The sequence below is a fragment of the Meleagris gallopavo genome, chromosome 1, assembly GCF_905368555.1.
Source record: "Meleagris gallopavo chromosome 1, MGAL_WU_HG_1.1, whole genome shotgun sequence".
In the NCBI taxonomy this organism is placed as follows: domain Eukaryota; kingdom Metazoa; phylum Chordata; class Aves; order Galliformes; family Phasianidae; genus Meleagris; species Meleagris gallopavo.
In genome coordinates, this window is record NC_139404.1 from 60,820,796 (window position 1) to 60,838,189 (window position 17,394).

General features: G+C 39.9%; 1 protein-coding gene across 40 annotated transcripts in view; it reads left to right on the plus strand.

The window, feature by feature from the left end:
- CACNA1C (calcium voltage-gated channel subunit alpha1 C) overlaps window positions 1-17,394 on the plus strand; it is a 473,299-nt gene that overhangs the window by 358,596 nt on the left and 97,309 nt on the right. For all 40 annotated transcript variants that reach the window (XM_085230299.1, XM_085230338.1, XM_085230100.1 and 37 more), the window contains 6 exons: window positions 3,140-3,166; window positions 5,247-5,407; window positions 6,211-6,436; window positions 13,702-13,909; window positions 14,706-14,826; window positions 16,775-16,889. In XM_085230299.1, the coding sequence (XP_085086425.1) occupies window positions 3,140-3,166; window positions 5,247-5,407; window positions 6,211-6,436; window positions 13,702-13,909; window positions 14,706-14,826; window positions 16,775-16,889 (858 nt within the window). The remainder of the gene's footprint in view (window positions 1-3,139; window positions 3,167-5,246; window positions 5,408-6,210; window positions 6,437-13,701; window positions 13,910-14,705; window positions 14,827-16,774; window positions 16,890-17,394) is intronic.

The window sequence follows — 17,394 nt, forward strand, 5'->3', positions numbered from 1 at the left end:
CAAGTTCTCTGGGGCCAGTCTTCCATTGTGTTTTGCTTGAAGCTTTTAATAAATGGATAAAAATGAGAAATGATCATTGTGTATGACTGTATAATACTGCAGTATTAATTGTATTGTAGAGAGGATAGCATGTGACAGGCTGGAGGTCCAGTGCTTCAAGACAAATTGCAGAGATGTAGCTGAGGGTAGAACTTATCCCTAAGACTTCATTTTATTGAGAGATTATTAGGAAATGAAAATGTTATGTCACTGTATACCCTTGTCCTAAGAATGTGTGGAAAAGGACCCTGGGGTGGGCATCTATTCTTCAGAGATTCCAACATCCCTAGTAGAACAATTAAATGCCCTTCCATCAGCAGGAAGATAGAAAGGGAAATATGCTTTCCAAGGTTTTGTTGTGCTGCTTTATCTCTCAGAATATAGGATATCTCACGACATCTGAATTATGCTCATTTTCCCAAGATGATGCTGATAAAATTCTTATGTTTCACTGTTTTATCCGCATGCGGTAACTTTACCTTAACCAGATAAGGTTTAGAAGAGTTTTAGAAAATTAAACATAGCTACTCAAATGATAAAGGTCTGATTTCTGAGTTAGCCTTTTTTAAGATGTAATCTGAGTTACATGGATCCTATGATGAAAACACTCAGTAGTGATCTGAAATATTTGTCATATAAGCTCTGATATCATATTTGGGAAAAAAAAAACAAACAACTATTTCTCAAGACATATCAGAGCTCCATCTGAGGAAGATCTCTTTCTTTCAAAGACATAAAACATCTAGAGTATGAGGAGTACAAGAGATCTGTCTTTAAACCTATAGCAGAGAATCTGATTCACACTGAACCCCGGGCAAGTGCCAGTTTGGAATGTCACAGAGAGGCCATTTGATGACCTAAAAAATGCCATAAGTGCATTTTTGTGTATGGTGTTAACCATCATTCTGAAAGGCAAAGGCTTCTTGATCACAGGTGTCATTTTAAAAAATATGTTTCATGTTAGGGCATAATATTTTAAAAAACAGTTATTGCACAATTTGTGTTTCCAAAACTCAATTTCATTCTCGGATTCTGCCTCTAAATATAAATCTCTTCCTCCTCCCTTGTCCTGTTCTATATATATATCACACCCACTTGTGATAAAGCCTTCTGCCATAACAGTAAGGCAGTGGGGCGGGGGGAACATCTAACCTGTCGGAGCACTGAATGCACTTGGCTGTTGCTCAAAATGCTCCAAAGATGTAATTATCACATGCGTGATGAATACTACACCTGCCACATCTCTTCTGCTTAAATAAATAAAAGATTCCTTAAATGCAGCAGAGCTTCCTTACTGGAAAGCCATCATCGGAGAGGTCATCAGAGGACTTCATACTCCCTGTCCTTCACTTTCCACTGGGGCGAGTACCCCATTATATCTTTTTTGCTCTCTTTCCATCCCACCTGAAGATTCCTCCTGTGAAAGTCTTTCCTCTCTTTTTTCAGCATCAAGCCTTGTCTCACACTGCACTATTTTTATTCTTTTTCTTTCTCATGGCCTTGTATGATCCTTTCTGTTGCCTGCAAATCTGATCCATTACAGTAGGCAGGCCATTTTAAGCAGGACTTATCAGTAAGATGGTGGGATAGCATTAACATTAAGGATATGCTGTGTAGATGCTTCACCAGCCATTCTTATTACAGTTCCATTGTCTCCTCAGCATAATTTAGCATTCTGTTCAGCCAGTGCGTTATTTCTTCTTTATCAAAAGAATTCTTGTATGTGTCTGAAACCACGCTGCTGCCTAGTATGTGGCCTAGACAAGCTGCCTGTGACATTGCAAGAAAGATGTATTCAGTGCAAAAGCTTTTACTTTTATTTATTTTGACTTGGACCATCTGCTGGTGAAATGCTCCTATCACTAAAATCTCTTCCACATAAGGAAACTGACCCATCATTCTTTGTCAGTGACCAATGTCCTCAAACAGTTTCAAGATTACTACAGGAAGTAATGTTGGATGCTTTAAGAATTGCTTTCCCCTATGTCTGCTAACAAAGCTCCATTTTTAAGCCAGTGCAGGGAGACCATAGCTGACTGTTGTCAACAATGAATCACTTTCCTATCATAGAGGGAACCTCAAGAAATACTTCCATTCAGCAGGAATGTCTTATTCACAGTCACTCTCTAGATCTTCATTTCTTTTGCTATTGGTAGTGGATTTTGAAGCTCCCTAAGTCATCTCTGGTGAATGTCATTAAATCCACATACCTTTGTTCTCTTTCTGCCTGTACTAGTGTGTACATATCACAAGACAGTCAAAGAGTTTCTGGGACTTACAGGACAAGGGGCAAGCAGGGCAAGATAGTGGCTATATAACTAGGGTTTGTCTCTAGCTTTGCCTGCGACTTCTTGTATAAGGCTAATGAGATTATTGAAGAGAATGATCCTGAGTGCATGGAATTAGATATTCAAACGTATATAGTTTGAGCATGGCTCAACTTTCAGGAGAGCTTAATCACCAGAATTTCATTGACAGCGACAGAATTTTTCATTGTTCAGCCCATTTAAATTCAGATTGCTTTGCACAGATAACAAAGACAAATAAATATGAGTGTTATTATCTAAGTATGAAAACATTCACCATATACTGTTTTTTCCCTCAATTGCTAGGAGAAAAAGAAAACATTATTTTCCCCATGGTTTCATAATGTGCTTATACATCTCGAAGTGACAAGTGATATGTGAACGCAATATGTCTGTGTGTATAAGTCATATATATTTTAATATAGGTATATAAACAACCAGCGACTAAAAGAAAAAGAGTCATACTCAAAAAATAAACTTAGTAGCAGATGTATAGTAACCCTAGCTTTAACCCATGCTTTTACCCAAGAAAAAGGCTATTTGCTGATCTTCGTAGGTGGTAGACTCCTACCACAGCATGACTTCTGCTTCATAACTCCCACCAAAAAACAGGTTTGGATATCAGGGAATCCTAATCCTGTCCAGAGCCTACATTGCCTTATGGGGGATTCCAAAAGAAAAGACTATACAAGCAAAAAATCAATTGAGCTTGTTTCTTTCTGTTGCTATTCTCATAAAAGCCTAAGAGGTATGGAAAAACTTCAGAGAATTTAATGTCAATTCTTATCTTTCAGGCATCGGATCTCCAAATCTAAATTTAGGTAAGTAAAAGCCACTTTTGTTTTCTTCCTTTCCACTGATTTTGTTCCTTACCTTGTGGAATGGCTTATTCCTGCATCTGTGGGGTGCAGTCTTGATTCTAGGGCATGCTGCCACATTTGGTAGATTTTAATCGTCTAATAAATAGCAATATATTTTTTCTGAACTTCATACTGAAATAAGGCACAGGGACTACTGAGAATATTTCACTGAAAAGTACGTATCTGATTGCTACCTCTGCATCTTGAACCATAAAAAATAAAAGCAGAAGGAAAAAAAGTTCTACCACATAATTACATTGCACCCATAACATCAACCCTGTCAGCTCAAGGTTCTGCTTCCTACAGTGGGTTCCATTACTCTGTGCTGCTTGACTGTAAATCTTTCAACTGACAAAGTTTGAATATTGAGGTTATTTGTGAATTGCTCTCTTTTACTGTGAGACATGTGAAGTTTTTCTGGTGATACTTCCCTCTCTGTTGACTTAAAGCTCTTAACAGTGTGCATCAATCTGCAGGTGATTGTCTATGGGTTTTCGCTGTAAAAGCTGACCAAATCAATGTAACTTGATTGTTGACATCCCAGTCCATTTCTGCCTCTTCTGTAGGAGTCCAGCAGTCTCCTTAACTCTGAATTCAAAGTCAATTTTATAAAAAAGTAAATTAGCTTTCACAGGAACTGAGACAAGGCTTAAAATGTTACTTAAATAAGAGACAGTAACATAAATTCAGGAATCTGCATGTGTACATATTACCAATATGCATCCCTCTGCACAGTGTTGCATGCTTGATCACATTCATACAGTCTGTGGATTTAATTATGCCAAGTGTAAGCACAAGAAAACATTTGTATCACCACATAGTGATGTTCCTTCTCCATTAGTGCAAAATACACACAAAACTGTGTAAGATTGCTGATGGTTTAAGGACAATGTAAACACTTAAGTGTTGTGACCATTTTGAAAATTGAAAGATCATTTCCTGTCCACAGTCCACTTGCTAAACACGCAGCCCTGATTAAATGCTTGAGCTACCAAGACTAGATGCAAAGCTGATTACAAAGCTAAAACAGCCTGGATTTTATTGCCTGTTAAAATGCTGTTGCAAAATTCTCAGCCAGTGTGCAGTGTGCACATTGCCTGGCTTTATTTTATCTATATGCTGAGCCCTGACCTCAAGTATGGCCACAGTTTATCACTGGAAATTATATGTAAGAAAAGACTAACCAAGAGATTTTCTCTCCCCCTCTGTCCTGTGTGCATCTAAAGAGCACAGCGGACACCTGTGTGTATAACGTATATAATATCTATATAAAACTATTAGTTTTATTATACAGTGGCAAGTGTTGCCTGGAAACTGGTTGCTATGCAAGTTAAATTCTGACGAGTAGGAGGTGTGTAATTAGCTTTAAATATCTTCTGTGGTTAGTAATTACCCTCAGAAATCAGTGACACAAGAGAACGTCTTCTTGGAAGGCAAACTTTAAAAGATCTGTTGATTAACAAATGGTATCCTTAGCTCCAGGCAAGAAGGTAAGGTATTGAGGTCCCCTAAATCTTTCTGTTCAGAGTTAGCTCTGGGATTACGCTAGTTTCTGATCATTGCCAAATGCTGGATACCTTCCATGGGTATTTTATTTTATCTCACCTCTCCAATTGTACACCTCCCATTGTACACAGTGGAAATCTTTTCATTGACTATCCCAAGGCTGGGCCAAGTTCCATTTCAGGCCACAGGCATTATATAGAGGAAGAATAATGATTTTTGTGGGAATTGGACTGAAAGGCATCTTAGGGTAGCTGTGATAGATGTCTTAATCAGATTAAGATATTGCTTGAAGAGGTTTATTCATCCTTAAATGTTGCAAATTGGTTTAGGGCTAATTTTATTCCTAGAGCTAAAGAAATGATGACCACAGCTGTCGACTCAGATGAGAGTAAGAGCATGATTCTCAGGGTGAACTTTAAAGTTATTCCCTGCCATTTTCAAACAATGAATCAAGACTAGAGTCTCTCTCACAGAGATTTGCAGTAGCCTAAAGATCTCTATCTGAAAAGCACTTTTCCTTTTCTAATTTTTCAAGTCGCTATTGGCGCCGATGGAATCGATTCTGCAGACGAAAGTGCCGTGCTGCTGTCAAGTCCAATGTTTTCTACTGGTTGGTGATCTTCCTTGTGTTTCTCAACACCCTTACCATTGCTTCTGAACACTATAACCAGCCAGACTGGCTCACTGAGGTTCAAGGTGAGGAGAGAGTGATGGTTCTGTTTGTTTTGCTCATGTTAAGAATATAGGGCTGTGGGAGAAGCTGGTGTGTTAGGGTACAGATTGTAAAAGGAAAAGCACAGCTGCAAGTAGTCCCTTTCTGAGGAGGATCTTAAACAACACAACAGAACATCAACCTGCATAAGAACAGGTTTGGGGAAGATATGAATCCCTCATTTTTAGCCAAAGTAATGTTCCACTGGGTGTAGGTGAAATCAGGAGCTTATGCTAAATGAGTATCTGCAGCCACTGGATTTCTAATTTATGGATGGCTACTGGTACCTACAAGTTTTCCAGGGTCTTCCCTGGAACTGCATTTATGATAAATTCTAACTACCAGGAAAGTAGCAAAGAGTGATTTTTTAAATTCTTCGTTCTTCAGAACAGTTGAATCCTCACTGGACATGAGAGCAGCTGAAAGGCTTAATTAAGTAACAGCAGGTAGCACAGCAGCTCTTCTATTCCCGCTCCCATCTGCAGATGACAAGTGTGATGGGAGATTGAGCACGGGAAGGCATATCCCTGCCGCGGAGGTTGTGCGGTTGTATAATGCATCACAGCTGTATCTGCAATGCATAAGAATTGCTGTGAGCATCCTTGTAAAACATTTCTGTGGATGACATGCCCACACCTTTTAAGTCTACTCTTTCACCCAAGCTTGGATAAGGTTACTCTTTCAGACTGATCCCGGAAGGGGGTTCTTACAAGCAAGGGTCAATAATTAATCTGTGATGATCTTTTGATTAAGTTTCCTTAATCTGTTTCTGTTTGTTTTTCATGAGACACTGCCAATAAGGTGCTGCTAGCTCTTTTCACTGCTGAGATGCTGCTGAAGATGTACAGCCTTGGTCTCCAGGCCTATTTTGTGTCCCTCTTCAACCGCTTTGACTGTTTCATTGTGTGTGGAGGAATCCTGGAAACAATTCTGGTTGAGACGAAGATTATGTCACCACTGGGCATTTCTGTGTTGAGATGTGTTCGGCTATTAAGAATATTTAAAATCACAAGGTACTTTTGTGATTCTTTCAGAATGTATGAGGGCTACACAATGTGTGTAATTTCAAATCACTAACATGGTGCTTTTTTCACCGTTAATTGGGTAGGGGGAGTGCTAGGCAAATGGTCCTCATCTTCCATCAACCAAGGCAGGATGGGGAAGACTGAACAGATTAGATTTTCCTGATTTGAGTTGGATTAGACAAAAGTCGGTTATAGGGGACTGAAGACACTTGATACCATGCTGATTAACCAAAATCTGGGAGGATAATGTTGAGTTTGTGCTCTGAATTTCCATGCAAAAGACCACATGAAAACAAAAGAGCAGATAGCCTTGTGACGTTTTCTGGTATTTTGTGGGTTACAGAGACTGAAACACTACTGTAAGTCAAAACAGTATTTGAATGAGGAGTCCATACCAGCTCCAGGAGACTCAACTGTGGCCTAAGTGTCAACACAAGCAGCTATGGGCAAAAGGTGTTGCCAGCCTTTTTCCTTCAGAGAAGTTTGGCATGAAGCAGCAGCTCTACAAAGAAGCCAGACTTCCAGACTCTGGTCTCTCCTATTTTTGCTTTTCTTTCTGTGTTCTCTCCACAGTGGTGTCCATTTAAATAGTTACTTCTTCTTGCAGAAATGCACTTCCAAAACTTCCAAAACATCAGCTTGATTTGGAAGGAGTTTTTCAGCTTGAAGGTGGTGTCATCTCCTTTCTTACCCATATTGCAGCTCTTGGAACAAATCTGCCTATGTGGTCACTCATATTAGCACAGGGCCTGTCTTTTCCCATTTGAGTGCCAGTCAGCATCTTATATAAAACTTGTCTGAGGTGATGAAAGAGTGAATTTTATGCAGTCTCAGCTACAAAAATGTTCCTAGAATTGCTGTAAATTCCCCCGAAGGGAATTTCTGACAAATTTGAGATAAAAAATGCAGGGCATTAGAAAAACATGACCAGAACTGGATGGCAGTCAAAGTGGCAGAGCTGTGAGGCAGAAAAAAACAACAGACTTGGACTCTCATACTGTACAAATTTACTCTTAAAACTTCTGAGCCTCAAGTCTCTGGCAGTGTTGATTGTTTTCAGAGTCAAATGGCGGAGACAGAAAATCAGTTTACAGTCTTGAAGAGAGTGGCCAAATCAAGCTTGCACCTACTAAAACAGAAAAAAGGTAGTCTTATTTAGACATGATCACAGGAGAGAAAAAACTATTCCAATTGACAAGAATTTCCAGCAGGAGAGATGTCTTTGCCCTTTCAGAAATAGTGAAGTTCTCTGGTCCAGGGACTGTTTTTCCTGGATCTTTGGTCTGAAAGCTATCATCATTGAGTCCTAGGCCTGGTTTCTGAGGAAACCAGTAGCTGTTTCAGGCATTGGGTAATCAGATATACCCAGGGCAACATACCAACAGCTATAAAAGTGTAAGCTTCTACATAGCATGCTGGAGAGGTCATTGTTTTTTCTAGGCATTTCTCCACTCCTACACAAAATATATCTAGCTAGCAGAATTCTCTATAGAAAGGAAAATGTTGAGAGAATATCATTAATACATAAGGAGGCTTCATCTATTGGAATACTCAGATATTCCTAAAGATTCTGGCAGAGATGTAAAGTACGAACCAGCCAGCAACAGGTCTAGTTATACTTACCTCCCTTCTGCATCATATCTGAAATCCAGTTTTTCACAGAAAAAATATTATCTGTAAAACACCCTGTGGTTTGTACAGGTGTCTATGTGTAAAGAATAATCAGAGCTGAGAAGTAACTCACAATGAACAATATACTAATCGGTTTTTCCCTTCTTTCCTTTTCCTAAAATATTGGCAAGTAGGTTGCACTAGTTTCAGATTTGTACATTTTTTAATTGTAATTTTCTCCATGGTTTTTTCCCTCTGCGGGTGAAGTTCACCCTCATGTGGAAGGCCTTAGCACAAGCCTCCAAAGCTGCACTTCAGGCCCAGTCATGTCAGACTGCAGGAGAGAATATTCTGGCATTAAAGCAAAACTTCTACTTTGTATGTTCTCCAGTAAAATATAATCTTTTCCTTTATTCACTCCACTCTACACACAGTGATAGTTTAGTGATACTTACATTATCAGTACCGTTGGAAAACACCATCTGTCTAGAATGATAATATAGAAAGATACAATCTTTTAAAGGTAGGAAGAATAGTAATGATGATAGTGTAATGTTTTATGTCAAGTGTGTATTCATGAGCAGTGATGTGGACATGCAGTGGAGATGGAAATAGTGATAATCAGGAGAATTAAAAAGGCACAAAGCAGGGAAAATTCTCTGGCGAAAATATGTCAGTAGGTAGCCTAAACATTATATATCTGTGTGGATTTTCTGTGATAAACACCACGCACAAACAAATTCTGATTGCTTTAAGATAATACACTTCTAGGAAAAACACAAATATAGCTCCCCAATATAAAAGAAATAAGTAAAGACACTAGCAGAAATCACTTAGAAATCACATTTAGCAAGAGCAAACAAGAACAAACATTTCTTCCAAGACTATAAATACTCTTCAGAATCATTTTGTCTTGTACATTAGTCTTAGTAATTTGAGGCTCCACGCTGAGAGGCACTGAGGCACCCCTTCGCTGCCCAGATAACCTATTTAGAGGTTTGCTGCCTGCTGGGTGCCCACATTTGGCTTTCAGGAAGAGACTATCAGGTATGATAAGTTGGAGGACTTCTATTCACTCCTGCTCTTTAAAGCTGGGTCACAGGATGCTGCAACTAGGAAATTACAAAATATTTAAAATGACTTTATATCCCCTGGGAAGATGTTGAAGGAATCAAGAGCACAGGTAGTATTCTTCTCAGTCCTCCCAGTTGGAGTCTTGAGAACTGGGCAGAAGGAGTAAAGCAGACAAATTGGATGAATGCCTGTATGGATAGTGTCACACTAAGGGTTTCAAGTACTGTGATCTTGGATACAACTTCAAGAGACCAGACATGCGGACATCAGATAGGATGCAACTGACCACGAGAGGCAAGAATATACTGGGCAACAAGTTGGCTTGAGTTATCACCAGGGCTTTAAACTAGATTTGATGGAGAAATATGGTGTACTTCTGAGTAACAGATAAGAGCCAAGGAACACTGTCACTTCAGGAAGCAGCAAGAGAAAACCTTATATTTGTCCCAGAGGAATTAGGGAGGGCTCCTCTAAGAAGGTAATGCATCCAATAGCCCAACAAGGAATTAATTGGATGGTCAGATCCAGAAAGTTGTGATCAACGGCTCTATGCCCAGGTGGAGGCTGATCAGGAGTGGTGTCCCAAGCACAGGAAAGATGCAGAGCTGTTAAAGTGGGTCCAGGGAAGGACCACAGAGATTATCAGATAGCTGGAGCATCTCTCTTAGAAAAAAGACTGAAGGATTTGGGCTTGCTTAACTTACAGAAGAGAAGCCCCCAGGGAGACCTCATTGTGGCCTTCCAGTACTTGAGAGTAGTTTATAAACACAAGGGAGACTGACACTATATATGGTCTGATAGTAATAGGACAAGGGAGAATGGGTTTCAAATAAAAAGAGGGAAGATTTTGATTAGATATTAGGAGAAAATGTTTTACTCAGAAGGTGGTGAGGCCCTTGCACAGGTGCCCAGAGAAGCTGTAGGTGCCCCATCTCTGGAGGCATTCAAGGTCAGGTTGAATGGGGCCCTAGACACCCTGAGCTGCTGTGTGACAGCCCTGCCACACCACTGGGATTGGAACTGGGTTGTCTTTAAGGTCCATTCTAACCCAAGACATTCTGTGATTCTATGATTAGACAGGCAGCCAGCATAATCTCTTTTATTCTCCCTAACTTTTACAGCACAATACAGATTTTTTTTTCTTTGCTGAGAGAACATAAATGATTGTCTCTTAAGGCATAGTACTTTATTGCTTTATAAATCCATATATTTATTCCTATATGTTTTGAAGATAAATCAATTTGCTTGTGACAGTTTACTGAAATTTGATATTTCAAACCTAAATTCTACCACTGTATATGTCACTGTTAACTGTAGGGAGGAGAAGCATAGCACCTTTTTTTGTACCTGCTTTCAAAATGGTTTTATATTGGATGAGCAGTGTGGGAAGCTTTCCCACAAAGAGGCTTCCAGCTGTCACTACTGTTTTAAGCTCTGCATTTGTGATTGCAAGTATCATAAAGCCATAGTGAAAAGCAATGAAGAGGAGAGAGAAGAGAATAAAAGAAGACATTAAGCTCTAATCCAGTTCTGCATTTGATTTCTATATGAAATGTTGAACACACCATTTAACATCTCTGCATCTTATTTCTCCCTTTTGAAACAAGGATCATAATCATGTCCTTCTCACTGGAGTTTTGCAGAACCTCTTTCACTGGTTTTGGGAGATGTTAGGAAGCACATTGATTTCTGTATTGGTCAGACGAAGCAGTAGTGCTTTCTTTTTTACCTGCCATTATATGATGACTGGTCCAAATTCTCTGATTTCTTCCAGCAGTGCTTTGACATTTGTTGTAATTGGTGTGTTTTTTGCTTTGTAGTACATTAGCCAAAGAGGACAGAGTGGCCAGAGAGTCTTTCTTTGGGCTTCTTCTTCTATGGCCAACATAAGGCTCTTTGTTTTAATGAGAGATTTTGATGGAGTCTTTGAGTTAGCCCTACAATTGCCTAATGTGGCAAAAACCTCAGTTCAGGCTTCCGGGAATCTGAGATAAGACCATTGTTACTTCCATATCCTAGTTGGGTCAGTCATTCCTTATCCTTTCCTTTTTCTCTTTTCCTTCCACTTCCTTATTGGTTTGTTTACTTTTCTAAAGGTGCTGTATTTCTAACTAGCACTCAGAGCACAGAAAAAAACAGCACCAAGCTTATCTCCATTAATTGCTCTAAAGTTGATTAGTTACACGGGAAACTGAATCTCAGATATGGAGCCATTTGTAAGAATTGCAGAGCTGATAAAAGTCTGTGCAGCTGTGCTATAAGATAGCAAGATACTTAAGCTTAAAGCAAGTCATTGAGACTGTTCAGATGGGTAACAGCTTTACTGCATGTCTGTTAAGGGCATGTGTGTCCTGACTGATGTTGGAGGGCTTGGTGATATTCTAGACCCCCCCAGTTTCTGTTTTGAGCATGCTAAATTCAGTCCAGTTTCATCAGAAATTATTTTTCCCTTTTCCTGTGTCACTTTCTCTTCCTCCCACAGTATGAATGTTGTGAACTGTAAGCATAAACACAAACATAGTGAGCTGTTACATAGCACATTCAATCTAGACATTTGGTGGCACCAAGCCCACAAATTCCATGCCCTTACCTCTGCTCTGTAGTTTTACAATGCTCATCTCTTTAATTGCAGTTAAACTTCTAAATCACTATGATTTTCTCTGAAGTGATGAAGCTGGGATGGAGGGAAAACATCACAGTTCTCTCTGAAGCTCAGTGCTTGGAGATGAACTAGTTGCTGAACTTCAGAGGACATGGCAGTCCCTCTGCAGGTCAGATTGCTAACCCTTGCAAATAATTGGGCCTCCTGAATATTTGTCTGCCATCAGACAACAAAAGCCTTCTTTTTACCCTGGCATTTGAAAATATTCATTTCAGTAGGATTTTAAGAATCCCTGTCTCTAATGACCACATTGCCTTCAGAAAAGACAGATTTGCATGCAGAATTATCCGACCTCCTCCAAGAAGTGAGAATGCTTGACATGTCTGACATCCTTCTGTAATAGAGCTTCCTTCTCTGAGGAAAATACATCTAGAACTTCAGGGTCTTCTAAGGAGAGAAGGGTTCACTGTTAAAAGCTTTGGAGAAGGGAGTGGAGGATGTCAACCATGTTGTGATCTCAGCTCATGGTAGAAGGCCACAAAAGATGATGCTAGAAGAAAGACTAAACGACTTAGAGATCACAAACATTACTGGCTTGCTGGCCTGTGCAAGCCACCCAAGGTTGTATTCAAAACAAGGTGACCAGAAGATGTCAGCTAATCTTAAATCTAGTCTAAAATATCTGTCAAACTCAAAAGTACATACAGTAAAAGTGTTTGTGACATATTAAGCAGTAGGATAAAAATGTTTGAGCACATACTAGGCTGAAGTGAAAGTTGCTTCATTGGCAACGTGGTCAATTCTTCACGAAAAGGTAGCGTTTTTCCAACACAACACATGGCTATGCTGCTGGTTGGCAAAGGTAAGCAAGCAAACTGACACGTTAGAGTAGAGCATGCTACTTGCATCACTTTGAATCCTTAAATGGGACCAAAGGGGCTAGAAGATTGTGTCTTCTGAACTGTACATCAGTCAGATCTGGGCATAAACCTGAATATACTGAGAGAAGATCTTAGCCATCCTCTCTATCTAATGGTAGCTGGTCAAAAAAGCAGGAGTGTCAATTGCCTGGTCATAGATCATTTGTCCTTTTCTCAGTAGCTGATCTAAGTGGACTTCACGGCAATCATATCCAATAAATTTCCATCAATCCCAGAGAACAAAAGAAAAATCTGTTGATTTTGGTTATTGTGATCAGCTGGTGCTTTATTGTCCTAGGGATCTTGGAAATGTCTTGGCCAACTGTATTTGAACCCAGCTCTAAGCCATTCCAATATGTTCTGCAGCCTACCTGAGCAAATATAAAGGGTTTAGTACCCCAAAAAAGCAGTGATAGTGAGCAAAGAAAACTGAGGCCATTAGGGGTTTAGATCTGGAGTCTCCCTTTAAGGGTCCATATAAAACAAGTATTGCAGTATGCAAAGGACCTGGAGTATCTTCCTCGTTCTCGGTTGCAGAAAGCTATGCAACCTCTGTCTGTCTGTGAGCCCAAGTGCACAATCACACCATATTTTGGACAAGTTTCTATTTGTATCCAAACTGTTTCCCCATCTGCTCCTGCTACTTATTGCAGGCCATTCTCTGGAGTGTGGTATTCTGGCATGCCATAACATCTGTGAGTGTTGTAATGAGGTTGGTTAGAATGTAACTCACTGAAGCGGCAAGAACTAATCACTGTATATTGATATAAGATTTTCAGAGACTTAGATGGAGAGTGCTGCAATAATCTTCTGGGTGTGCGCATCAAATGGGGGTGGAGGGAATGTACACGTGTGGTTGTAAAATTACTCATTAGCTGCAGTAGGTCTCATTATCTTAGGGAAGTACATCAATGATTCACTGCTTAACAGGGTATTTGGAAATGCCTGCTTATACATAGGAGGCATCCAGAACCAATATCCTGTGCAGGCCAGGAGCACCTGTCTTGGAGTGAAGAAATTTTAACTACTTCTGTTTTCTCTCCCAGATATTGGAACTCCTTGAGTAACCTAGTGGCTTCACTCCTGAATTCAGTCCGTTCCATTGCCTCCCTCCTGCTGCTCCTCTTCCTCTTCATCATCATCTTCTCCCTGCTGGGGATGCAGCTTTTTGGGGGCAAGTTTAACTTTGATGAAATGCAGACCAGGAGGAGTACATTTGACAACTTCCCCCAGTCTCTCCTCACTGTGTTTCAGGTAAGAACATGAGCAGGTCCAGATGGGACCAAGATATTGTGCTTTAAATGGGGAGAGACAGACAGTAGGTCCTGCACCCTTCTTCTACAGCCTAGTAGTCTCTGAGGCTATGCACCATTCTAATACCTCCAGGAGCAAGGCACCGTGCTGCCAGCACAGGGGTATTCCCTTCCAAAGTGGGGAAATATCATAAAGCCATCAGCGCTTATCAGAGTAGTACATGAAATTTGCCATTGCCATGTTCCAGGGCCTTGCCTGGAAGCCAGAGCCTGTCCCTTTGGCTGTCCTCTCCCCTTCCACAGTACTGGGGAACAAGTATGTGCTCACTGCACCAGTGGAGAAATTAAATAGCATTCAAGCTGACTGCAGTTTTGAGACTGATCAGCCAAGAGCATCGGGATCATGATTTCAAACACAAGGTGAAGAGATGTATCTGGGAGGGCTGTGCTGAGTGCTGTCCTCAGTGCTTTAGTTGTGCAGCTTGTCTGAAGCAACAGATGTGGAGGGAAGTGCCAAGGTGAGCTGGGGAGACTTAAACAAAGATGTCTTATGGAGCGATTCGGGTTTAGCAATCAGTCTACAAGGGGACAGCTCTAGTTTTTTTAACAGTTCTAGTGCCCTTTTTGTATAATCTCATTTTGTTTTTAATTTGCTAAATGGATACAGCCAGAGTTTACAGCCATCTTGGGGGAAGGGATGATCTCTAGGATAGTGAATATCTTTCTGTTAATGGGGTTTTCAAATTCTCTGTGTGGTCTAACACTGTATCCCTTATTGGTGGGAATGTGTCATTCAGATCCTGACTGGGGAGGACTGGAATTCGGTGATGTATGATGGGATCATGGCTTATGGCGGCCCCTCTTTTCCAGGAATGTTGGTCTGTATTTACTTCATCATCCTCTTCATCTGTGGGAACTGTATCCTTTGATGCTACTCTTTTCTCCAAATGGGGCTGAATTTAAAGTCACCCCTTATTACTTTTGCTGTGTCAGAAAGTAATTAATTTTGTACCTTACATCTTCACCTTTTCCCTAGCTCAAGATTTTGGCTTTGCACTGTCAAAAGTTAAACAAGTTTATTTAATCTTAGCTAGTGCTAAGCCTTCAGGCATATAAACATTTGTAAGAGCCAGCTACATGCTGGTTCTGCATGCCAGCTTTTATTTAGTACCTTTACATGTTTAGGTTTTTTACTTTTTATTCCCCCTAATTCCCTCAAAGGTCTTTCTTTCCTGCCTTCCTTATAAACGAATCTCTTTGTCTACCTGCTGTACTTACTGTGTATTTTTGCTTTAACTGCCATTTCAGTAACATGTTCCATTTGATTTCATCCAAACTTTATGTGGAATAAAAATATATGTAATATACAATATGCTAGATGCAAACTCTGTAATAGGAGTAACATATGTTTGACACAATTGATTTATGTGAGATCGTATATTAACTCGCATATAAATGAACAGGAACCCTGTTCCATTTCACTTACTGCAATGTGTTTGATCTTCAAACAGAAAATCACGTAGTCTGTTATCTACTATCCTGAGACGGTATTAACTTGAGTTCTCTCTGGCTTCAAGGTGAAGTGAGGGCACGGTACATATCCCAGAGGCACAAAACACGCTGCATGATTAGACTGTGAGTGTGTTTTCATAGGAATTTGCATTGAACACAGACCCATGGTTCAGTACTGTATCTCAGTTTGCTCCAAATTTGTTCATGTTTAGTTTCTGTTTCCTTAATAAATAGCCCTCACGTGTCAGAGGTGACATTTCTTTTTATACTAGTGCTTCTATGGAGCTACCTTGTAGTTTCAGCCCAGCTATTCCAACCTTCATAATTCAGGTCTCTCAAACCCTGTTATGTGACATTTCAGTTGACCTGCATGCCCTTTCTTCAAAGTGAGATGGTGCAATTCCACTTATCTGAAGGTCGAGGGAGGCTGTCTTCCTGACAGCTTTAAAAAGCTACAATTTGGATCTCCTTGTGAACTGCAGAGAAAACTGTGAGCCAACTCCATGTGCTGGCTGACTTCGTAGTCGTTAGACCTTGGAGCATTGGGAGAGGTGTAGCTGTATTTCCAGATTAAGCCTTAAACTGGAGTTTACTGAGAATTGATGGCATAAGACCTACTGTAAAGAACTCTCTGTAAGAATCTGGTGTTCAAATTTATAACACAAGGTCTTTACACTGACTGGCAAGACAAGAAAGCAATTGTCATTACTTACCCTTTAGCAACACGTGCATGACTAGTTTATATTGCAGTGGGCTCTCTGCTAGGAGATGGCAGAGTTGCCAACCCAATCCTTTAATACTCAGACTAAATGAATTTATTTTGTTCCCCTCATAAATGCTAATGATAGTGCTATCTTTACTGTCCTTGAAACCTACATAAGTCTGTGGGAAAGGCTATAATGAGGTTGTCCAACTCAAGCATGTAGGCCAAAATTGGAAAGTCCAGGTGCCTAATGGTATGAGGATCTTGAATGTGAGAGTTCTTTAACAAAAATGACCTGAACCTTCAAAGGCATCCGGGCTCCCCTTACCCTTCAGTGGAATTTGTTGCATAGAGCAAGACTCTCGATAGAAACCAAAAACTGAAATCTAATTGTTTAAGTCCAGACTTCTATCTTTTCTATCAGTCATTCCATTGTGAAATTTTGGAAACCCTACACAGTGTGTTAGACGTTTAGGTGGAAGGTATAGGTTTGTCATGCTCAATATGTGCGCCCTAAACATTTGTGTGAATTGAAAGTTTGGAAAATCCAAGAGATCTGATGACAGGTTGCTAAAAAATTTAAATTAAGACATTTTCAGTATAATGTTGTTCTGCAGTTTTCAAAGCCCGTTTTCTTTAAGTAGCACACAGACATCCTGCTGAATGTCTTTTTGGCCATTGCTGTGGACAACCTTGCTGATGCGGAGAGTTTAACATCTGCACAGAAAGAGGAGGAAGAGGAAAAAGAAAGGAAAAAATTAGCTAGGTAAATCCATATGCATCCACCTCAAAAGCATGCACTTGTATATATATCCATATATAGAGCCTAACATATTATGCTTATATTATGCTTCTGTGTGTATATAGATTACATAAATATGATTAATGTAACTGTATATATAATTATGTATATATGTATTTTAATTCAAACTAAAGGACAAGAAGGTGTTGGGAGTTGGGAATCTCACTATTGCAGTGATGTGAACAGAAGAAAGAAAGGCTGAGTGACTGGTGAGATTTCAGGGCAGTAGTTAATGAGTATGAAATGGTATTGGTGTAACAGTACCGTTTGAATATTCCTGTTACCTCCTGATTGCTCTGGACCATGGAGCAAGAAAAAAGATTTCAGATTCCCAAGATACAAGATTCATTGACTTCCTTCTTTTTATATGTCATACACTGGAGAAAAATTCTGGCTAGTTCTATTAGTATTTCTGCAAACTCTCGGGAGACTTGAGCTGGACTTAGATCTTCTCTGTCATTCCCTGTTG